The 24,909-nt window shown below is 41.1% G+C and overlaps 1 protein-coding gene across 1 annotated transcript in view; it reads right to left on the bottom strand.

Moving 5' to 3' along the window:
- EGFR (epidermal growth factor receptor) overlaps window positions 1–24,909 on the bottom strand; it is a 157,022-nt gene that overhangs the window by 45,722 nt on the left and 86,391 nt on the right. Inside the window, exons 2-3 of the mRNA XM_041466395.1 lie at window positions 2,056–2,207; window positions 395–581 (exon numbers count right to left, since the gene is read on the bottom strand). Of these exons, the coding sequence (XP_041322329.1) occupies window positions 395–581; window positions 2,056–2,207 (339 nt within the window). The remainder of the gene's footprint in view (window positions 1–394; window positions 582–2,055; window positions 2,208–24,909) is intronic.

Genomic DNA, 24,909 nt, shown 5'->3' with positions numbered 1-24,909 from the left:
TGGGGCCACCTCTGGGGCCCACAGCAGTCAGCAGAGTAGGCACTACTGGTGTGCCCAGCCAGAGACCATGTGAGACACACATATTACCAATTACCACAGGGATCTAACAGAAAATATCCATATGTATGTACTGGAATCAAATAATACAAAATAACAAAGGGATGCTTCTTTGCCAGTTTCGGGAACAAAGAAGAATCTTGATGAGTTTTCTTTGTCTTTTGCAGAAGACTGGCTAGCAGGAAAACAATTAGAAAACTACATTCAGATCCTTGCTTTTAAAGCGGGTTTTGATGGCCTATGACTTTGAGAGGCAATCTCCAATAGATGCTGAAAACCAATAACCTGACAGCTGAATTGGCTTTAGAGGTGCCTTCACTTCTTGCCCGTGTCTCACCTGAAAGCCGCTTCATTGGCAACTGTCGGAGTCCCTGTGTTTTATTCATGTGGTAGTTGGATAAAACAGCCAGGGCGTAAGAGTTGTCATACAGCACATTGCCTCGGATGATCTGAAGGTTTTCGAGGGGAATGACATCCACCATGTTAAGGGCGATGAGCACATAGCCTGCAACCTCCTGTATTGTCTGAGAGAGCAACAGAAGAAACAAGGTGCTTAATCCACAGTACTCTTCAATAATGGCTTTCCTCCTCCAACTCCTCCAATCCACCATCTTTCAATTTTAAGGGATAAGAGACCACCTAATCTCATTAAAAATTAATAAATCCAAGAAGAAAAAGGGACTATATGCAAAACCTTGGTAGTTAAGCATGTATAAAATCAACCTTTCAGCAGTGACGGTCATTCCAAAGGTCCAGCATACCCCTAGTTCTGTCCCCAAGTAAGGATATGTGGGGCTGACTAAGAGATGCAGGGGAAAGGGCAAACATGTATGAAATGACTAAGTGTGATGCTTTCCATAAATACTTGCCTAGCCTTCAGCAACTGGCAGCACACAGATGCCACCTGATTCAGGCTTTTACATGGTCTCTTCTACGCCGCTTCCCATGCTCATCAGAGGGGAATACTATGCAACCTTCTCCTTTGTAAATATATATCTTTACAGGATAAAAAGACAAGTGAAGTACTGTTCCTGCATGTTGGTTTATTCCTGTCTTGCACTGTGAAACATATGCATTTCTATCCCCTACAAAAATCACTGCAAGTGAAAACCCTTCAGGCTACTAAGGATATTTTCCTTTTCTATGAAGACTACCAGTAAATTTTCAAGAGACTCGTTATGTTCCTTGGAACCCTGAGATCCCTGATCAGGTTGTGTTTGAGAAAGAAGAATAGCAATACTGTCATATTTGTAACCCATATGTTCAAACCACATTTTTTGATATTGCTTGTTGCTTGCTGGTGGAGAACCTGGAGGTCCCCATGCCAGCCATGGCTCCTCCCCATGCTGTGGCTCTATTTTAACATCCATCCTCTCTTCACTCCCTCCTCAGCTTGCCTTAATTTGCCCATGAACTTGTGCACAAAACAAATGTTGAGATGGGAGTAGTCCATGTGTCAATCACAGGGGATTATCTTGAAGATCACTTCAAGAATCTATGTGGGAAGTTATTGCACAGGACTTGCCTGCCTGCTGAGGGTGTGAGCACTTCAGGCTGGAGAGGGACTCACCACTATGGCAGGGGAAGGGATCGCAGTTTGGAGGGCAGGGAAAAGGTCTCCACACTTCACAATCTGCCACTCACTGTGTGCTCTGCTTTGCCCAACAGCACCCCAAAGCCTTTTCCTCTCTGAGAAGTGAGGTAATAGGTAAGGATGTAATCCTAATTATAAATGAGAAGAAACCCATCTGCATGGCACCCAGCACAGGTTGGCAAGTGCTTGAAAAGGTATTTCTCAAAGTAACTGATTTCTTTAGTAGGGTCGAGCGCACCCTGCAGCCTACAGGTATGCTTAGACTGTAGGCTGTGATTCCTCTGACCTTAACTAGCTATGTTTTTGGATCACCACGGAATTTTATCATCAGCCGATCCTTGCACTTAAAAAATGGAGTAGGATGTTTTGCAGCAGAGAAGGCCCCATTGGTCATGAACACTAACCTTCAGGAAAGAGAGGTCACGATTGTGCTCCACATATGTAATCTCTAGGTTGCTGAGTACCACCTCGCAATTGTTGTACATCCTCTGCAGGCTGGTGAAATGGTCTTCCACATGTCCCAGCTGGGTCAGCTTGTTATTTGTTCCTTGACAAACTGTGGAGGAAAGAAGAAAGCTCCATGAAGGAAAGGAAAAATAACTACAGGGCAAAGACTTGTTGCTCACTTATCTTAAAAGCACTACAGTAAGTTAAGCATCAGCTTCATACGAAACAAGAATATTATCTGTCATGACCCAATGGCAATAGTGTAGGAATATGCCATGTTTCCCAGGGACAGAGATGTACCAGAATTTAGAGTGATGGAATAACCATCAATCACTTTCTGTATAGAAAAGCTCTAATACGAGCCTTTTGTACATAGGTAGCACTAAGTTTTCTGCATCAGCGACACAACTCATTTCCTGAAGAGAGGACATTGATACAGTTCCACTGAACACTACTGAAACTGGCATGCTGCCAGCTATCACCAAAGGTGATTTTCCTGAGGACCTATTTTACATTACTTTCAGGGGCATTGGGTCTCCTTGTAAGCTCAGAGGGAGGAAAGGGGGCTTCCTGAAAGACCCCTTAAGCTACATATTCAGGTTTTAAGGTCTAACTGAACCTCCAGGGCTTACACATCTCTTGCCACTCTGACATTTTGGGAGTATGACAGATTCAGGAGATTTTCTGGCATATTCATCTTTGGCACTCAAATCCACTTCTGCCTGGTGGGGAAGGAAGAGGTGTCACACAGAGCACCACTGAGATTCCAAATATTTATAACAGCACGATAGAAAAATTAATCCCCTCCTGAAATTATATTACTGTGCTTTATTAAATCTAGAGGAACTGAAAAAAAAAAGTTACCACCATTGTATTTGATTGCAATGAATGAGAAAATTCAAACTTGCTCTGAAGAAAAACACCAGACACAACCCTGAAAAATTCTGTACTCATACAGTTATTCTCTATATTATGTGCTATCCCTACAGGGGTCAAATGAACACATCTCTCAGTTATGCTAATATAGAGCAAAGGAGAATTATATAGAAGACAATGTGGTAAAAAACTTTACAATCCCTTCCAGAGGCTCCTTCAGCTCCACTTTGCTCTTCAGTGGGAGCAAAAGGAGGCTGTTATCTCATTGTTTGCACAATGCAACCCCAGCCTGACTGCACAGCTTTCCATATTGAAAGAATGATATTCTTTTAACTTGGAGAAATGAATACATTAAAGGGTACTTTTGTAGAGCCATAATTCACAGAAGCACCAATCACAAACTGGGGTGCAGCAAAGCAAATAACAAAGACTCTTGAAAAAGCTGGAAATATGTTTCAGCTCTAGTAACAAAAGACAACACCTGTTGAAGATTTACTGAACAACTGATGCTTTATTAGTAGGAAAAACAACGTAATGACAGTGATAAAAACACACTTACCAATCATCAAAACTATTCACTGAACATGTGGTACTTCTCAGTACAATCATCAGCATTAGGAGTTACAGTGATAACAGATTAAATACTCTGGACCATGTTTAAAGCAAGGCTGTACATTCACATTCCTCAGTTATTTCTCATTATACATCTAGAGAAACATTATAGTGTTTGGAATCAGAGCGACAACTGCTGGTAAATGGGAACATTGTGACAGGCTCTGAGTACATCATCTAAGCTGCTTGACCCTTTTTATATATTTTGAATTTCTGAATTTCCTAACACTTGCTTTAGAAATTCTAAGTGGGATTTTCTGTTTTAGTTTCTGTTCCAGTTTCAAACTTAACTGTTGCATTGTGTTCGTACTTCAAATCTGTATTTGATGTCTGCTTCAAGTACAAGGATCACAAATTATCAGAGTCATGGGAAGGTTTTTATTCTGCGGAGTGGTCACATTTTGAAAGTTATAAATACTGTCATATGGCTAGTCTGCTCTGGAAAATATATTGCTGTTGGGGACAAGGATGAAGAGTCTTTGAACTGACTGGAAAAGTCAAGGAGTCATCCCAGAGGGCATCTTGAATTTTAAGCAATATTATCCTACAACCAAGGAAAAACCAGTAATTACAGATTTTCAGACTGTTCAAAACCTCAGCTTGGATGCTCAGTTTAGGCATCTCATATTTGATCTTTAGAACAGTGTGATTTTGGAGAGTACTCCAACCCAGTGCAGGAGCAGGTGCAGTTTAGCCTGCTCACAGAAATAAAAACATATAAGTCATCCTGCTGTGGTCTTCAGGGTCCCCAAATGTACCTGATGCCCTTGTGGCATCTCTGAGGTTACCAGCAAAGATCTGCCCCAACACTCAAGACAGGCCCAATGCAAAAGCTGCAGTGTTTATTCTACACCTGAACCAAAGGACAACTGGAATGAGGAGCTTTCCCCGGTGGCATTCTCCTGGCCACCTGTGCCCTTGACCGACTCTACGCAATTTGGCACAGGTCAGATCATACAATAAAACAGCCTAGCTTGCTGAAACAACCCCTAAGACAAACTGCACTCATTTGAATGTGCTTCTCTTGGGATCAGACAAGTGTTGGAGCTCTGAACTTGGGCCAGCTGTCTTGAGAAAGACAGACTTTTTCACTGCTTACTAGGTCAAGACTAAGGCAGCAGTCAGAGGGCATTGTTACTCTTGCACTTCTCCCTCTCCCACTCCCATAGGACCTCTCAGGGAACCATGCCAAAGAGTTGATCCAAGCTACAAATGATATAGGACAATAAATAAATAATTGGACAGAGGGTATTTTTAGCTCAGGAAAGCTTGTTGATTTGGTTCACCATAGTGCTCCATGCATTGGAAACAGCTCAGAAGACAGCAAGGAGGCAGAAGAAAATAGTCAAGAGAAAGAGCTTCCCTGCTTGTGAAGCTGCAGAGGGAAACCCTAACACAACAAACTCTGAAAGGGCTTCAGCTTGGTCCCCCAGGACCTCCTTTCTCCCCTGTACTGTGAGCAGAGAGCACTTAGGTGGTTCTCTACCAAAAATGTCTTAAGCTACATGCAAAACCACTGGTCCCCTCATCACATCCTCCAACCAGTAAAGAGTAGCTGTAGATGAGATGAGTTAGTTACAATATGGAGAGCGGAATAAAGAGGGCTGCTTCTGTTAATATGGCTGTCAGAGTATCAGCCAGAACACCTCAGTGCAGCTTTCTCCCTCATGCACAAATTTTTGTTTGCGCTAAGAGATATAGGGGATCTAAGTACATCCACAAAGTGGACTTCATCACACCAGTATTTACCAAGTGAGAACCTGGGTCATAAGCAGTATATGCTGAGCAAATAAAACCCAAATCAAACAAAACAAGGTAAATCCCTGCAGCAGTATTACCGAGCTCAGGCAACAGTGCAGAATAATTTTCCAACTAGAACATTTGAAAAGAAAATAAAATGGCCTGCTTGTATCTGATGAATAACACCATTCCTGCAATTTCTTTGCTTATGGAAACTGTTCTAAAAAGATACATGCTATAATTATCTGCATATAATTCACAGTGTGAATGCCACTCCGGCCAGAGGCTAAAGCACAGACAATGAGGTGTTTGCCTTGCTCTGCAGAGTTTTAAGTGGGATGTTCATACTTGAGTGGATGGAATTTATTACGATTTAACCTCTATTGAACTCAACCTACTTGTCCTCTAAAGGACAGATTCTGATGCCACATGTAATACATTCATCATGTAATTTTGTTTCAATGTGTAGCAAAGCCAGCACTATCCAGGTTTAGGAGTCAGTGGTGGGCATGGATACTTGCATGGTACTGCCAGAGGTTAAGGTAGCATGTACCGTATGTTATATGTTCTATGTGAACACTTACACATTTTAGCTAAAAGGGAGAGTAAAACATTCAGGGTGAGAACATCCCTGACCAGTAGAAAAGCCAAGATCCAGAACTGAACTTCAGGGCATGGCCTGATCCCTGAAAGACGAAAGCTTTGCTTTTATCTGTGATGTTAATATAATAAAAACACAACCGGTCTGGAAAGTTTTGACACAGAGGGCACATCCCAAGAGGCTGCTGTCTGCGGTAGTACTGAGAGCAGGGCTGCATGCTGGGAGTGCAGGGTTCTCCTATCCCAGCCAGGGTGATCTGCTGGGCCCTTAGTGCCCCAGCCACCACTCCTATGACATGGGGGCAACGCAGAATTCTGCAAGGCAGCATCATGGGATTAGCACCATGAAGCACTTAAATTCTATGTGATATAGATTTTTAGCCCATACGCCACAATTCTGAAATGCCAAAGTGGTGTTGATCTTGAATCAGCTGCAGCATTACCTCAACAGGCAGCCTAACAAAAATTTAGATATTGCTGAAATGACCCCTATGTCAGGTGCTGTATAAGGCAGCAGCAATCAAAGGGCTCAGGAAAGAGGCACACTATACTGACAACTGCAAACTCATTGAATCTAGTGCTTATGAAAAGTGCAGGGTTGGCTGTCCTGGCTACCAAAACCTTATGTGTGTCCCTTATGTCTGTTCCTCCCCTTCTCTGCCTCAAACTTGGAGCATTTCTAGGTGATGTAAACTGGTTCACCCACTGCAGCCCTTTGCTCCTTGGCTCCTTTTTTCTTGTGCAGCCTGAAGTAGTAGCATGAAACCAAAGTATTTCCTAAATGGCATTTTCCCCAAGTGATGGTAGGGAGACAGAGGGCATCCATACAGCTGTAATGCTAAGTGACAATATTTTCCCAAATCCATACAAGCTCAGATTAAACAAAATGGTCCCTGCAGCAATTGCACTGATACAAGAAAAATCTGTTTTCATCTTTTCCCCAGAAAATCTCTGATCACTGAAGTCCCAAGCCTGTCATGCATATTTGCTCCAGACTTGAGAAAAACTCTAGAGAATGTTTTGAAACCAAATTATCACCAATCCCCAAATCACCCTCTGTTTCTATCCATGCTTAGCTTGTGTTAGTCTCCCTTCAGCTCTGATAGACACATCAAATAGTAACTCATAAAGGCAATTTCAGATATATGCAAGTCCATTTCCATGCTTCATGTGTCACTTACAACTATATATGCCCTAGTATGATAAATTTATGTACTTTTGCATGTTTTCTAGCCATTACTGACAATAACACAAAACTTGTAGATAAGGGATATTTGTTTAATCTGACAGTGCATTTATAAATGTTCCTCTCCTTGCTTGTTAGCAGTAATTTAACTTTTGATTGTTTTTAGGTACTTATGGAAGAGCAGTACCTTGCTGGGTGCAAAGCTGCACTGAATGCCTGGGGAGATAATGCCACTACTGGGTGTGCCACCATCGGTGCTGCCCACACCCAATACACCTTCATCAGAGTGAGGGGCAAAATACCTTCCAGGTGAACTGGAATAACTTTATAGGAAATATTGCTCAATTTGGGTCTGTATGAGCAATCACACCATCCCAACCCTTGCTTCTTGTATCCCCTGGGTCACTCCTGCACAACAGAGGGGATCCTGGCCATAGCCTGCATCTCCATGATTTTTCCTGGGGGAAAAACTGTTTCCCCCTTATCAGGATCTTCGTCTAATAGGTGCTCTGAAATTAAATGAAGATGCTTGCCATTTAAGCATAAATATGCACATCGGCTCTAAGGGCAGGTTCTCTATATCAGGTATTTTTTTAGCCACCTTCAAAGCATGCCCTTAAAGCTATCAAATGGATCCACATAACCTGCAGTGGAAACCAGCAAAGTGCAGCTTACTAGCTGTCAAATAATCAAAATAATTATATTTAAGCTCACAACAAAGTACTAGAACAGACATTCATGTCTGTTCATGACTGAACAGACATTCTAGTCTGTTCAGACTAGAACATTTGTCATCATGATTAACCTATTACGAAGAGAAAAAGCCATGCAATGCTTTCCCTAAAGAAAACAGGGCATGAAGTATCAGAGGTTGGAATAAGAAAGTGACATTACGTTTTATGTAATCAATCACTCAAATAGAAGTATTTAATATATTCACAAGTTCCTCAGCTCTACAGAGAGAAGGGATGGAGAAATTACCCAGTATTGCTAGGCTGAATACGTTTACTGAGTATGTTTCACTGAGGAAGAATTTCAAGAGGGAGGAAAGTTCACGTGACACAAAAGGAAAACCAAATCTGCTGCAATGTGCCATGGGAAGTTGTGGGAAGGAAAGCTAGGAAACAGGGGAGCAGTACAAACAGTGCTCACATACTGGCACATGTTTTCCCTCGAGAACAGTGTTTGCAAACCGATACAATGCCTAAAAAGTCCAGTTTCAGCTTAATGACAGCAACATTCGGGCACTGGAAATTCTTCTGCAGAAGATAATGACTTTGCACATATCCAAATACTTTAATTTAAAACACTGTGAAAAACAACCTCATGTGGCTTTAGCAAGCTTTTGCTCAAACAGTGTGGTTTAGAGTAATGCAGTTGCTGAGATTACTTCCATCTTTTAGGCACACTGGGACCAAAACAATGACACAGCTCTTAAAAATACTTACATGGAAACTGTAATTGCAAAAATTACCAAAACTAACACCCTAGTGGAGAAAAAGAACATGCCTTGAGGGAAAGCTTTCCCAGATGGTTTCTTATTTCTATTTACTTGACAAAAACAACTTTTCCAGATAAATGTAATTTTAGGTTTCCCTTCCTTACTCAAATTAAGAGTGGAGACCTGCCCTTCAATATCAAAAGTCACATCCTAAATTGCAAAGGATGGAGGCATCACGACAGATGGTCTGATTGCTGGTGAGTGCGTTTGCCTGAAAGAACAAATAATCACATACAAATCAACTTGCTTCTGGATGAAGACCTCACCAAAGTCACAGTATTTCTGACAATGAGGGATTCATCCTTATTAATTCCTCAGGGTGCTTTTTTTCCTCCCCAATATCATTTACGGATATTTCTATTTTTCTTCTTTGTTGCCATTATTTAATTCTGCATGTATGTTTATTAATCCTCCAGAGATTAAGGCCAGACCAGGATGTGCTGAAATCAGTCTTTCCACTGGCTTCAATGTGAACTGGATGGGGGATTAAATTCTTCTCTTGCTGATACCGGTATAAATTTGGAGCAAGTACATTGACATGATGGACTAGCCCAGATTTAAGCTTTACCCTCTGAATGTCTTAGGATAAAACTGTTGTTGATACAGATATTTTCTGTAAATATGACCAAAATCTCAAAGAAACAGGAGTCATCGCCTTGCAATCTTCTACAGTTTGGGGAAAAGTTGATTTCCAAAGGTGAATAATAGATGGGAATTTTAAGAGAGGGTATTTCCACTGAGGTGCTGAAAGATAACCTGAGTTTAGCTCCATTTTCTTTATATGGTTTTGTCAGTGATCTCTAAGAAGACTTCAAATCACTGCTGAGGATTCCTGCAGATGACACAAGCATTGCTGGAGTTCTAAATAACAAAGAGGGACAGATGACCTGCACAGGCCAGTTTGTATAATTTAGGAAAATAAGCTCCCTGAACATTACATGAACTATAGCCAAAGGCAAGGTGTTACATCAAAGACTGCACAACACATAGTAGGCAGAAGATGGGGTCCTGGGATGCAGTTGCCCTGAAAAAGACTTGGGAATAACATGAGGTGACCAGAGGGAGAAACCACGATCCACTGGTTCCATCAGTGGCAAAGTGCTGAAGGAAGGAGAGGCAGGCGCTGGCATTAATCCCTGGTGGTGCCCCAGCATGCCCCAAGGGTGGTGGCCTCTGCACTGGAGGGCTCTCCTCTCCCTGCAAAGCAGCTGCCACCTGGGGCAGCTCCTACTCCCACTGGTACCAGGATGCTCCCCTCAGGCTTCACCAAGCTACACTTCAGCCCACGTCCCTGACACATGGCCAGTGATTAGTGCACTAGGATTTTGCCTTGACTTTTGTAGGCCATTTATTGAGAATGATGGCTGGAAAGTCAAGCTCCCCAAGTTGTCCTCCCCAGCAGCGGGGATGCTGCTGTTAGGGTGCTCTTCCCACTCACACCCTCTGGAGAAGCTGCTACAAAGGTAACTAAGAACTTGCATGGGGCTTCCTCTTTTGAGCTATTGCTCAAGGTTAAAAGGCCAGGTCTATTACAAGTGCAGTAACCAGTGAACTTAAATAATGAGTAGTTTATAAATGAATAGTTTATAAATATTAGACACAACACTTAACAAATTTTGTGCAGAAAACCACAGAGGCGCCTTCCCCCCCCTTTTTAACCATATTTAGAGAAACTCAAGCCATACTGACTGTGCTATGTGAAGTCAGCATGGACTCTGAGATCCCCCATGAAGTTTCCCCATGGGAGCCCAACAGTGCAGAGTGATCAGCTTGGCTCTACAAATATATCAGTATCAGGATGGGCAAAGTGATGAGTTCATGTTCTAGCTGGCTATTTTTAGACTCACTGTTCCCTACATACAACAGAGCAACTGAAGCTGGATGCTATAGTGTGCAAAATGGGGCTCTTCAAGACAAAATGCCAACTGCAGCTTAGATATTCAAGTGGTGTACAGCACAGGAGAACACTGCTGAGTGCTATGGAAAAAAATGAGACATCCACTGAGGAGGAAATTAAGAAATGGGTGAAAGGCAGAGCTGGTGGTATATTGGTTATGCTGGATGGAAGTCCTGCCATCCTACTTATTCTGGGTCTCCAAAGAGAAAGCATTGCCCATGCCTATGTTTTAGAAGAGTGATCTTCATGCTGTGTGAAATCCACATCCTGACCAAAGCACGTTTGTCTTACACTGAACTATGTGTACCCAAACAAGACCATGGAAGGGGCAATAGACTCTGGTGTCAGTCCCAGCAGCTCTGTGCACTACTGTGGCTTGTTTCCCTCAAGGCTGGATCTGCCTATCAGGTAGCACATGCCCTGGCTAAAAGTCCATGACTGCAGTCTTCCCACCCTCCAGCTTCATATAGTAGCACATCTACTATGTTCATAGCAAGAAAACTGTGTGCATCTACTGGGCAGAGCTCTGGAGTGCGAGAAGTGCCACACAGCTCCATTCATGTGAAGTTCAGGCCCTGGGAAATGGCTCGCAGAAATGGAATGGTTCTCCTGGCATCCATGGTGGAGTTTGTATTGCTGTGTTGCTGCAAGTGGTGTAAACAGTCTGCATAGAGCACAACAGCAAGCAGCCAAGAGACCTCCAACAACAGGCATGGCTCACCAAGTCTTGAATCTGGTGACACATGTCTGGCAGGGCTGTGGCACCTTAAGGTCTACACCAAGATATTTGGGAAAAAAAGTAGATGACAATGGATAAAAAAGCCTGTGTTCCATGGTCTAAAAAACCCTACGTTCTTCATTGTTGTTTGTTCTGGCAACAACTATGAAGCAGCAGGATTTTATAGCACAATAAAAAGAAACTGAAGATGTGTGGCCATGAAAATATGGGATCAGTTGCTAGTTACATCAGCAGTGAATTGTTTAAAATTGTTTCAAAATGAGTTAACTTGAGAAATGAGAGTTAAAGGCATTAAACTGTGCTGTGAACATTTTAGCATGTGGGATTTCTTGAGACACTGCAATTGCATATTTCAATTTGTGCCTTCCAATGAAGAAAGTCATATGTTTTTCTTTATTTAGATTAAATCAAGTCTTGTGTTGAAGTAAGCTGTGGTTCTCATGCACGTATTTCTGAAACCCCTGAGGTGTAAATTCTATGTGAGCACTCACACACTAGCTCAAAAAGGACAACAGAATCCACTTTCTTGATTCCAAGCAGAACACTAAAAGCTTGCTATTACAAATACAACACATCCTTATTTTTTTCACCAGCAAATATATGATTACACATACACACACAAACATACATAAATATCTATATATCTATATATCTATATATATCTGTATCTGTATCTCTCCCAGATAAGCAGACAGACATCTCTAGAGATGCAACATATGTGGAGTACTGCTGAAACACAACAGCAACTACACAAGCTTCATCTGCTGCCTTGAACTACACTTGCCCATCTCCATGATAACCCCATCTGCTTCTGTAGAGGTGTGGTTCTGCCCACTGAGGACATGGGAAGTGCTGCCAGCACCCACGGTGAATGCTGCACCAAGCCTTTGGGCCTGCACAGCTGCATCAGTCCCAACACTTCCTCCCAAGCTCATCTACAGTAAGTTCCAGCCTCCTATGGAGTCAAGCTGGAAAGCTACAGGAAGATCTATGCCTCAAAGTTTCCTACGGGACATCTTGTCCCTTAAGAATGAGGTCACCTTCTCGAGCAAGACTAAAACAAGACACAAACTGCAGACAGGACTAAGATAAACAGTATTTACTGCTTCAAACAATAAAAGGTACTGTTAAATTACTACTGTAGCAAATGTCCTGTCAACTGACTACAAAGAACAAATGCAAGCTGATAAAAAGCTTTAAAAGTTTGTTTTCAACAACTGTGCATTCATGGGAATAAATGCTAACAATTACTCTAGGGCTTCCAGATTAAATTTGGATATTTGTGCATGTTGACAAGCTAGCAAGTTAATACACGCTGCTGGGTTTGAAGAGCCTCTGGTAATATTTAAGTTTAAAAGGCATAGCAGAAAAGCATATTAGATGCAAATGAGGATCATCTTCTGATCTTCATTTAAACCTTGACTAAAGCTCAGTGGAAAGACTGCTATTGAAATGAATGTGATCTGAATCAAGCACTTATTTCACTTAATTTAACTGTGTGAAATTTAATAAATGAGGTAAATAGACTTTCTCCCATCCTTTATTCTGGAAGGAGGAGAACTACAATTACATTTTGAAAGCCCAGCTAAAAAGCCACAAAATGCTTTAACAGCACCTGGGTAAGTTTTGAAGATGAAGAACAATTTATCATCAAAAGTCTGGGGAAAAATAAAACATTGAATTCAGTCGTTGTTACTATAAATCTTGCAAGTTATAGCAAGTGGACTGCTTTTAGAGCTGGTCTTATTTAGCAGTAGGAAATCTCAGTCATATTTAATGCCAGAGTTCAGTTCTGTGAAGACCTGTAAACAGGTCTGAACACTATAAAAGGTATTTGAAATGATCACATGATTACAGTATGTTTCACGCTGTTCAAACTCCAAAGAAGTTTCCTCTCCATTTCATGATTTGCATGGTTTCTTCCTCATGTCCTTTCACCCTTTTCAGCAAAGCAAAAGCTCCATGGCTTAGTACAGAGCCCAGAAAATCTGCAATCTGAACTCCAGAAATATAATGTAATACTGGATAAAGCTCTGCAAACACTCTTAGACTTCTATGATCATAATGTCCATTCATGCAGGTCACAGAGAAAAAATTTCTGAGGTTTGTTTGTTTGGTTGTTTGTAGGTTTTTAAAAACAGGTTTTGTCTTTGAAAATACTAACAAAACAAATATTGAAAACGGGTAAGTAAAACTTTTTTCTCATGTTTATCAAAAGACTGTGCCTTGTATTGATCTATGTGTCTTTTTAGGACAAATTATCATTTCACATGTACTCAGAATTAGAGGCTGTTTAATTGTGAACAGTTTCAAATAATAATAATAAAGATTACTGCAGCTGCTAAATTTGGTTCTGCAACTCCTTTGTCCCTCATGTCTGAGGGATGGTCCTTCTCAAGGACCTTTTCCAAGCAACAAGGCAGGAGAAACAAGGCACAGCTTTGTCAAACATGTCACCCCCCACTGCATGCAAATATGAAAATCTAGAAGATGACATGCAGATAAGGATTAAAAGAAAATCCGCCCTTACATAAATGACACAAACCTGCTTTAACATATTCCACCCCCCACAAAAAAATTTTCCAGAAAGAAACTGCCCCATCAGTTCAGTTAACATAGGGAATAAACGTACCCTTGTACACAAAAAGCTGGTAAATCAGCTCCAACATAAGCTCCAGCACAGAATGTGAAAATGTTATCGGTAGCAGACGGTTGGACTATGCTTATCTTTGCCAGAAGTGTCTTGAGGGGGGAAAAAATGCCAGAAACTTTTTACTAGTGCAGCAAAATGCATGAAGAGACATGAAAGCAAGAGATGACTGACTGTAGAACTAATCTCACTTGCTCCTGTTCCCATCTGCTCCTCTGTTCCTGCAATGTTCCTTCTGCAAAAGATTGCACTCAAGAGTTTTGATGAATGGAGGAATTTTTGTCATCCATTGCGGTTGGGTTGGTTTTTTTTTCCACTCTGACTAGAAATAATCACCTTTTACCTTTTACTATATTACAATTTGGAAACTTGCTGCTGTACACAGGTCTCTGGCTTTTTTTGTTTCCTAGAAGAAAACAAAGGGAAACAGAGCTGGGAACATCCCAGTGCAAGCTCCAGCACCAGCATCACTGCTGTGGGGCATCTTGGCAGTGTTGCAGGAGGATTGGCCCTGCTCATCTGCCAAGCGCAGACACCATGTACATGTTTGTTACTCCAGTGCTGCTAGGATGCCTTACACCTTCCAAAATACCTTCTTAGGCACCTGCCTAAGAAACCCACCTCCTTGACTTCAGCTTTTGTGGGAAGAAGTTTCTTAAACAGCAAGACAATTTAAATCACATTCTAATATATTTCTGGTACATTGCTTGGAGATGCCACATTTTTGTCTAGCCCATATCTTTGGTGGAAATTCAGCGAAAGGAAGGGTTGGTGCAGTAGCAGTCTCAGAATATATTAGAGGCAAGCAATGTTAAGATTCAAGATCCATCACTCCAAGAATTTGCATGCTTGAATCTTCCAAGGACTTTTAGGAGTACTAAAACTACGAGGGGAAAAAATGATGTGAGGCAGGCATTTATGTACCTCAGCTGAAAAAAAAAACCCCAAAAACACCAATCAGACTTTGTTTTCCACAAAATGACATTAACTGCAGAAAGATCTGGCCTTGGTCATTGCATCCCAGAAAGTTTCCAAAATTGCAAAATGGTCACCTTCTAAGCAAATGGACACATCACACAGCCAATTCCGCCACTCCACTGCAAAGCTGCTCCCTGCCTTGTGAAATATCTTCTGATAAGCCTTACTAAAACCAGAGCCACCTTATCTGGAAAAAATGACACCTACTAAGTTTTTAAAGCCATAGGTCTGTTTGGCTGCCTTTGATGCATTTGCCAGACTTCAATCACTATCTATCTATCACTTCATAGAGGAGCTGCAGCAGATCTTGTGAGCCCAGTAAACTACCTCACTGCAAGTGATGAAATGCCACCAGTCCCAGAGAACAGAGCAGCTTTGTGTGTTAGCAGCTTCATGTTTTAGCAGCTCTGTGTTGCCTTCGTCCTCACCACCCCAAATGTGGAAACAAATACTCATAATGAACAAATAAAATTATTTCTTCCATGTGCTAGGAAACGAATTTTGCAGTGTTGAATGTGAGACTGTGTAGTACTACATTGGATGGTATGGCCAGCCTTGGAAAAATAAAGCAGAACAATCCTGTTCTCAGTAGTAGAACTAAAGGTCTGCATTACAAAACTTCAAAAGATTTAGACAGATTTTCCACAGTAGGAATAGGAGTTTGGCATGTAAATCATACAGCATGCCAGTGGGGAGGTGGCCATCAGCACTGGCTGTTGAAAATCCTCTCTTTGAGATGGATCAGCACTACTCAAACAAAGATGGAAGTTTTGCCACTAAGAAGTAAAGTTTTCAAGACCTACTATGCCTCCATGAAGGAACATTCTGAAGGAACAAGAGCCCCCATTTTGCCCCAAATGCAACATCACTGTGTTGATATCAGTGTTGCATAAAGGCATTGACTTCACTTAGTTGCACCAGGCTGCAGTACCTTGGAGCAGTATCATAATTTTTAAGCAGAATACAAAATGGTGTTAAAAATAATAGTGGTAAAAGAAAAAAAAAAAGAAAGATGGGCTTAGAAGGGACAGAAAACAGCTGCTGGTAGATGTATTACAGCCGCATTCAGCTTACAAGCTCCCCAAAGGTTCTGGTACAGGAGTTAAGCAACCCGTTGGGAAAACTGAGCTTCTGATCTGGCTGTGTTATACAGCTACAGGATGTCTCTGCTGTCACCAGGTTTGCTTTTACGAGACAGCGCCCAATAGAAGGGGGCTGTGTTTTTTAGCTCTTGGATCTCATAAATGAAATTACTGAGTTCTTTCAGAGCTTTGCCAAAATAAGTTTCCATTAAAAGTATCAAAACTGTCTATGGAAAGTTTCTGCTATGCTTTACTGAACTCTCCCAATAAATGGCAATGCAGTTTATACTTGTGGGAAAAAGCTCCAGCAGTGTGCATCTATTCCAGATAATGTGCTACTAACACAACTCAGGAAAGAAAGTGTAGGTCTCAGAGTAACTCAAATGTGGTGGTTTAGGGTGTTGCTTTTCCTTCTGTATGTTGGAGCCCATTGTTCCAAGGAGGAGTCCCACAACCCTTGCAACTGCATCTCACAGGATGTGACTGATGTGCTCTGCCAGATGCTGGGACACGGCAAAATATTGGCCTTCTGAAACCTCCAGATTAAGGTTGCACTTTAGTGAGGAATTCATCCTACCCAGAAATGTGGGGAGGCTCATGAACACCAAACATACTCTTACCTGTTCCTAATAACGTCTGTCTTCAAGCATGCAAAACTGTCTGTCCTTCTTTTTCCATTTAAGTCCATTTATTTAAAAAATTGGCTTTCCATCAGGAAGGGAAAATAAGTTTGATGCTCCTGGGATACAAAACTTATCAACTGGAAAATCGGCATTGGCCTAGGTCAGTGACCATGTAAAGATGAAGCTCCTGAAGCCCTGATGGTGATATTACTGCTTTTGAAAATTTTGTCTTAAAGCCTTATCCCATTCTTTTTGGTTTCAAGCAATTTTTTAGACTAAAATTTGACCATAATTAATCAAACCCTATACCACAGAACTGGAAGGCTGTCTCTTGTTGGAAAGCATTTCACTGTGCCCACTATGTGAAAACTTATGGAGAAGCAACAGGACTTCAGAAGCAATGACAAAATGTGCACATCTCTCAGACAGGGCACTGGAAACTTATTTTTTGCCTGCTTTTAGTAGAGATGCTATTAGATCTCTGTGGTTATTACTGCAAAAGTGGATTATCTCATTCATTCTAAGGCATCATTTCATGTGCTTCCTCAACCAGAGACTTTCAATTTGTGTTCAACACCACGCTGGGAGACCCTGGACTATTTTCATGCCTGTGAAAGCTAAATAATGAAAAGCAGGCATGCACTTGCTAGAGAGATCTGTATCCTACCTCCCTTAGAGCTACTGGAGGTGCTTTCATATTGACCAATGCTGGAACCACTGGTATGCATAAACTGTGAACTCCTTTAAAGCACCTCCTACCACTGGCTGACCCCCTGCACCCCACATCACTGTATGTTCACACACACATGTAATATATATATTACATGGCCTCTTGATGCCACCATAAGTCTACCTGAAGTAATTGAAGCTGAGACTGAACTGTGGGAGAGGAGTGGTAGAGTATTGCACACCAATTTCCAATCTCTGCCTGAGCATGAGCAGTGCCTACCACTGTCTCCCATAAAGTCTTGTGCGCTTAGGCACAGACCCCTTAACAAGAAAAACCTCCAATCATGCAAATGCTTACAGGAATCTCCCTATGAAGGCACTGCCATTTCTTCCTCACTTATTTTCAAGGAATATATGTCATCAGCTTTAATTGAAGCACAGCAAATAAGTTTTTCATTCAGATGAATAAATACCCCTCTAATTGTGCAATGAATATCCCAGTGCTGAAGACACAGTGAGCTAGGAAGCGCTCTTGAGTGCTTCAGAAAACAGAGACTCGGTACATTTTATAGATAGGTATGATACTGACATATAGTTGACTGTGAGCAAAAAACAATCCTGTTTCAATTTCCACAGGAGTTTATCATCACATAACCCAGATACTGTAACTATTTCCTTGCTATGATGTGAAAAATTTCTTTCTTTCTTCACCAATTGGCTGAAGAAAAAGAGTGGGGGTGGAGGAGTTACGTGGGGATGTGGAGCATTATGTTCTGCAATGACAACTGCCCAAGTTAGTGCATTAATTATTTCTCAGCACTATCACGTAACAGTGTGTCCCTAAATAAAAGTAGTCAGCATATTTATCAGTGACTTAAAAATGTACTTTATCCTCTGTGGCACAATACCATGACTCAAAACAAAGTCCTGAATTCTTCAGCCAGAGGTTTTACATCTAGGGTAATGCTCCTGTCTCGACTAAGAAAATACAGAAATTTTTTGTTTGGTTGTTTGAGGGTTTTTTTGTTTGATGGTTGGTATTCACTGGGACTTTTTCATCATTTTTTTAAAGGAAAGCACAGTTTTTTATTTAGTTCTGAGATAAGATATTTACTACTGAACACATGCTACAAATATATGACAGAGCAATAAAGACGATTTAATAGCCTGGGAATCTCTTTCTCAAGAGGGCTAAGAGGTCAAAAGTTATGGCTTTGACATATAACATATGCTTTCTGAGTGCCTTCTAATTGCAGGAAATGTTTTGATTTTGCAATCTTACAAATATTCCTGAAAACTCTGAGGTATTTCTGAAAGTGATTCACTTATGTGGGATTTTAAAAATGGGCGCTTCCTCTGACCACCTTACCTTAGCACCAAAGTGCCTTCATGAATGTGCACTTTAGGAGGCCATGAACATCTCCTGAGGTATTCCCCCTCCTGGAAGGGGACTGTAATAATTCCAGTGTATGCAGAGCACTGCCAGCGTGGGGAGAGATCAGCACTGGTACGCCAGCCACCAGTCAAACAAGCACCGAGCCCAGCTGCGCTGCACACGCACACAGACCCTACCAGCTGCCTGCCAGATGGGCCCAAACCCTGCCTCTGCAAGGGCAGGAAACCCACGTCACACCATTCCTGACAACTGGGTGCTGCTGAGTCACTCATGCCCAGGAAGGGGAAGCACCAGACACAGCTGATTTCGAAGGACTCACTGGCATGAGCTGTCACTAGACCCTCTGCAGTCAGCGGGCACAGATAAGCAAAGCAACAGAGCTAATCATCCCTGCTGCACAGGATACAATGCCCCTTTATTTGCAGACAGCTTAAGACCTCAATAGAGACACAGCATAAATCAAATTTCTCTACAAACATCTGGGTTGTAACAAGACCTAACTTGCCTGTGATTTATGAATTTACAAACAACTAGGAGAGTAATAGGAATGAATGACACCAGTGATAGCTACAAGCAGATTTCTTATCCAATACAGGGTCATGTGATGTTTCTACAGGTTCCCTGTTCAATACTCATGTTCAATTCAGTGTGTGCCATGGCACAGCCCTCTGGAAACACATGGAGCCCCAGGGAGGCAGGAGGGCCCTTTGTGGCTCTTGGAGGTTGCTCCAGACCTTCATCACTCTTATATTTATGAAATTTGTTTCTAAACGTTCAGCCTAAACTCAGGCTTTGCCATTCAGACTATTTGTATAAGTTGTGCTAGCATTGTTCTTTCCCTTAAGGTAGCTTCTTCCCAGTCTGACACTGTCTTTTCCAATGCATATACCATGTTACATTCAACTCTCTTAGCCCTGTCTCATAAACCAGCATATTTCCCTGATTTTCCTTTTATTATATCCATCCAGTTAATATCCATATTCCATTAAACTGGGGACCAGAACTACACACAGTGCTCCTGCCAAGGACTTAGCAGTGTGTTTTAAATTATATTAATGCTTTATCATTGCTGGGACTTTCTGCACAGTGTATCCTTATTTTCTGGATAAGGGCTTCTCCATTATTCCAGATTTAAACAAAATACATACTTTTGCATTCTTTAAAATTTTAACTTTTATTCCATTTCTTAGCATCCTCCAATTTTACTCAAATGCCATCCAAACCTTCCTCTTCCATCTCACTCTCTCTCAGCTCTCCATTGTGAAACATCACTGTGAGAAACACCCACACAAAGATCTTTAACAAAAGTATTTAGTTAGACACATCCCAAGAACAGTTCTTAAGGATACCCAGTAGATACCTGTCTCCAGAGCTTTTCTGATACAATCTGTTGTGTCCCCTTTAATCAGCTCTTTATCTCAGTTTAAACTCTGCTACTAAACTTCACTTTCTTCAAGTTATGCAGTAACTTCATTTCATTACCTGGGTTACTGAAGTTCAGACTAGTAATTATCTCCACAAAATGAAACAAAAGCAAGAACCCAACCATCTCACCAAAAAAGACAACCTGGTAGAACTGATCTTTGCTAACACAACTAAAGCTTTAGATTATTTTCCATTCACTTTATCCACCTTAATGTTCCTTTCCTTCAAAGCACTTTCTGAAGCTGAGCGTGATCTCAAAGGCAGAATAAAGGTTCTAAAGGTTCTATAGCCATGTAGCTTTCCTCACTTCTTGAAAACACGGGGGCCTCATTTTATTGCACAGACATGTAGAATCATGATTGCTTGATGACAAATTATATTGCTTACTTTTAAAATAAAGTATTTATCACTCTTTTTAAACTATACATAATAGGAGCTTGACCTGGGTGTGCTGTGACTGGAGAGTGATTGGAGATGATACATTTCTTTCAGTGAAGATTTAAGATTGTGAAATTCCATTAAGAATTACTTTCCTGCAGATCTCTCCTGACCATGTACCTTTTACATGTACATGTAAACATCCTGTCTGTCTTCAGTACCATATAATGCTTTCATGGTAGCAAAAGCCAAGCTGATGTAACATGGAGCTAACCTCTGATTCATTTTCTTATTAATTAATGTAAGTTTTTAGTATTCATGACCTTTGCAGAGAAATAAGGAAGGTTGGTCTTTTACATCTAAGTTAATTTTTAAGGGAAATATAATTGAAAAAAAACCAAACTCACACAGTCATATCTATGTTGCTGAAGCTCCATGAGCTGTACCTGATAAATTAGCTGACTGTGATGGCTCAGAAACACTCTGCTACTTCCTGTACACCTTGTGTTGTAAAGCTCTGTTTACTTACCTGTTACTTTTTGGCTAACTATTAACCACAATTAATCTGATGGACTTTTTTTCTAAACTGAACAAATATTTACCAGAAAAGCAAAATTTATTCAGTAAGCCAAATGCAAATGTTGTCTCAGGCAAGGTCAGAGAGGTCATGGGGAGCAATAAGGTTCTATTTCCACATGCACTAGTTTTTTCATTATTGGTGATTGAAAATAAGGGGGAGATAAGTAGAAGACCAGAACTGTAACTTTCTGTTTATTATGGATTTTTTAAAAGGTATTATTTACAGAGTGGTTTGAGAACTAGTTCCAGATTGGAGGGAGAAAAAAAAGCTGTTTTCTAGGCTCATTGACAAAAACATTTTAAAATTCACTGTATTGTTACTGACAAATTTTGGGGTTTTTCTTTCCTACTGTCTGTTTCTGAGCAGCAAGCAACAAAATATTTCAGGAGAGCAATGGATGTTGCATCCTACCAACTACTCCTGCATCCTTTGCTAACTGCTCACTGGCATCTCCTCTTGCTCTGATATCTGGGGTGATGGCTTCTGTCCCCTTCACTGTGTCCCTGTGGGACAGACTCACAGGGTTCATACCTGTAACACAGTCTTACTGATTTGAGACACCACTCTCACACGTGGTTAAGTCCTGTCTCCCCAACTTAAAAAAAATCACTAGAAATTAAAGCAGGTAAACCCAAATTTGGTATTAATGGCTCCAAAATTAGCCCAGGCTATGGCTGAAATAAAAAAAAATGCAAAAGAGACCATCAGATGATACCATAAATGCCGGCAGATCAGTCTAATTCCTATCTTTCTTGGCCGGAGGAGGAGGTTTTTCAGTAGATACTGCAGACATCTAAATCTGAGAGCTCTAATTGTAATAAAGCATTTCACTTTTCCCAGACGGTGTTCTCCTATTCAAGGATGTTTGTGAAACTGTGCTGCCAAATCTGTGATTTCACAAACTTTTCCACGGTGATAACATAAACAGTGAGTAGTGATTTATCTGAGGGATCAAGCTGCACTAGAAGGGGAATGTGAAAAAATGTGCATTTGAAGGCATTCTCTCCCCTGAGGAAGGATGAAATGTATAAAATGAACCACACATCCCAGATCTGACAGAATTCAAGCTTCTTTTGATGTACTTTCTGAAAATCCATGTCAAATTCAATGAACTGAAAAAAAATTCAAAATAAAATGTCTTTCTTTTTAAAGTGAATTCTCTGTCTTTGCTCTTAATAAAGCAAATTTGTGAGATTTACACAGCAGAGGTTTAAGAATATTCTCCATAACTCACTGAGCTTTCACTCCTCCTTTTAAACTAGTAGATGATGGCTTTCTCAGGGAAGATCAGATTTTGCTCTCAGTTACATCTACATCAAAACAGAACTAATGGTACTGACTGGGACAAAAATATTCCAGATCTACATCTCTCTCACGGGCAGCCCCAAGAAAGAACAGTTTAAAGACTATCTAGTTAATTAAATCCAAATTCATCACACTTTTTAAGTTATGAGCAAGAGGAAAAACTAGACTTAGTATGTTTGTCTTATTGCCAAGGAGCACTCACTATAAAACCCCCTTGAATTCAAAACTGAATGAGCACATATATTGTATCAGGGAAGTTATGGCAGAAAGGAGAATAATTTTACGAACTTTGATAATTGCTTGATCTGGAGTTTTGATTAAATGGTCTTTCCAGTATGAAATTATCATCTAAGAGGGCCACGCTTTTGAATTCTGTCTCACATTTCCTTAATGGTTTTCACATTTTATTTTCTCTGCTGCAGTCAAAACAACTTCTTTGGCAGTCCTATCTTCCTGAGTACACAGCCCGTGTGACCACTCTTATCCTCACAGAAGGCATCTGGGACTACATCCTCTCCTGGATGAAAGTGAGAGCATCTGTCTTCACCATTGAAATGAATTACTTCTCATTTTTGCAGAGCTCTTAGGGCCTTGGAGAAAGGGAGGCTATCACATAGGGCTGCTTATGCAATTATCAGGTCATGTATTCACAGTACACAAGGGGGTCAAAGGAGGGAGAGATGTGTGGCCAGTTACCTGTCCCAGCACACACAACTTGTCCTGGTGCCTCTCCCTTCATGCTCCAAAAAAACCACACACACAGGTTTACAGCACTCAGTGCTGATTTGAAGAATCACATAATCTGAAAGTGCTTTTTAAGCTTTGTTTTTCTGCTCAAAAGAGATGCTCAAGGGAGTTAAAAAATTGTAATAAAGCTGCCTATAATGTAACCTATCCCGTAGTTTATTATGTACTTACTTGAGTACCACTTATCTTTGGGCAGAATCATGAAGGGAACTAAATGCACCAGAAAGAATAAACTCTGTCTTGACACACTATTCTGGAGGTCAAATGAGAATCAGCACCTCAAAAGCAAGAGGAAAAAACTATGATCTTGCATATATTGGCTAATTTTTTTTTTTTGTGTGGGCCATCATCACCACTCCCTGTCTAAAGGAGGACATAGTACTGAAGAGCCAGAAGCCTGGAAAGACAAATATTCTCATCATCAATAGGAGGAATGTATTCCTTGTGATCAGTCACTGTCTGTTGCTAATCAAGGTTTTCTCTGTATATATCCTCAACCTTAACTCCTTGTGGTTTTATTTTTTTACTTGGTGCTTTCCCATGGAGATTCAACTTTTTCTTTAAAGATCTAACCTCTGCAATCTGCCATCTTGCAAACAAGCAGACAGAACGCAGGGAACTAGAAGGCTATTCTCTCAAAATAATTAAGAGAAAAAGGCAAAGAGGAGAAAGGTCTTGTTTCAGGAAAGCAAAGCCCAGGAGAGAAGAAAGCATGAGCTTACTGTGCAGTGAGGAAAGCACCTGTGAGCTGTAGCTTGGGTGGGTTGGCATGGGCCAGGGGACATTGCTCCCACACCCTTGTGCCCATCCCAGAGCCAACACTGCCTCCTTTCCCACTGCCTGACATCACCACCCAGAAACTCCCAAGTGCAAAATCCTTTTGCCTTCTTATTCACATCATCCAAAACCACTTGCAAGCTGAAGATCAGGGCTATGACGCACTCAGAGTTCATTTACCCAGAGTAAATGTGATAGCCAACAGCAGTTATTGTTTGTTAATATATGGAGCCTTGTGTCCTATCGCTTTATTAAAATGTCTACATGTATTTATCCACATTCAGGAGGTGTTTAATCTTCTCTGTGACCACTAATAAAAAATCCCAGCCAATATTTGATATTAAAGTACTATTCCTTAGTGAAGTGCCAATTTCCAGGAGCCATGAGTAAAAACCCCATTGTGAACATACACAAAAAAATTTTAAAATACTAGATTATCTGAGTCAAATGAAAAACAAATAAACCCCACCACAAACAACACCAGGAAAAAATCAAGACAGCCACATTTTAAGGATATGTTTTGCCATTAGGGGTTGATGGTTCTGTTAATGGCAGCTAAAGGGAAAAAAATTACTGGGGTCATCTGTGATGGCAAGGAGGTAAGAGATAGTACTCCGGCCTCCCAACACAGACACCAAGGGAACTGCAGAGGGGAGAGCTGACACTGTCCTTGCCTCTGGCAGCACTGCTGGGGCTGCTCCCAGCTCAGCTCCTGGTGCTGGCTGGGCATCAGTAAGGGCATTTCCCAGTAAAGCTGGAATCACTGCTTTCTGAAGAATACACCAGTCATACTGACTGAGTACTGTTAAAAAAAAGAAAGAAAGTACTTTTCCAATTACTAAAAAAAGTAAGTCTTATCCTTGGTTACACCCTTGGCTTTCTTATAATAACTCATATTTATCTGGGGCCACTGAAGACCCTTTGCAGCAAGCCAAGCAAACCCAGCTCACTGCACAACTGGATTTCTATTTCTGGCCCCAAAGAGCCACGTTGAGACGTTTCTCAGCCACCACAGGGTGCTGAGAACCATCCTACCCAATATCTGGCGGT

Source organism: Pyrgilauda ruficollis, unplaced genomic scaffold, assembly GCF_017590135.1.
Source record: "Pyrgilauda ruficollis isolate IOZ18807 unplaced genomic scaffold, ASM1759013v1 scaffold2, whole genome shotgun sequence".
In the NCBI taxonomy this organism is placed as follows: Eukaryota; Metazoa; Chordata; class Aves; order Passeriformes; family Passeridae; genus Pyrgilauda; species Pyrgilauda ruficollis.
The sequence above is the reverse complement of the archived record's forward strand: the minus strand, read 5'-3'. Positions and strand labels throughout refer to the sequence as shown.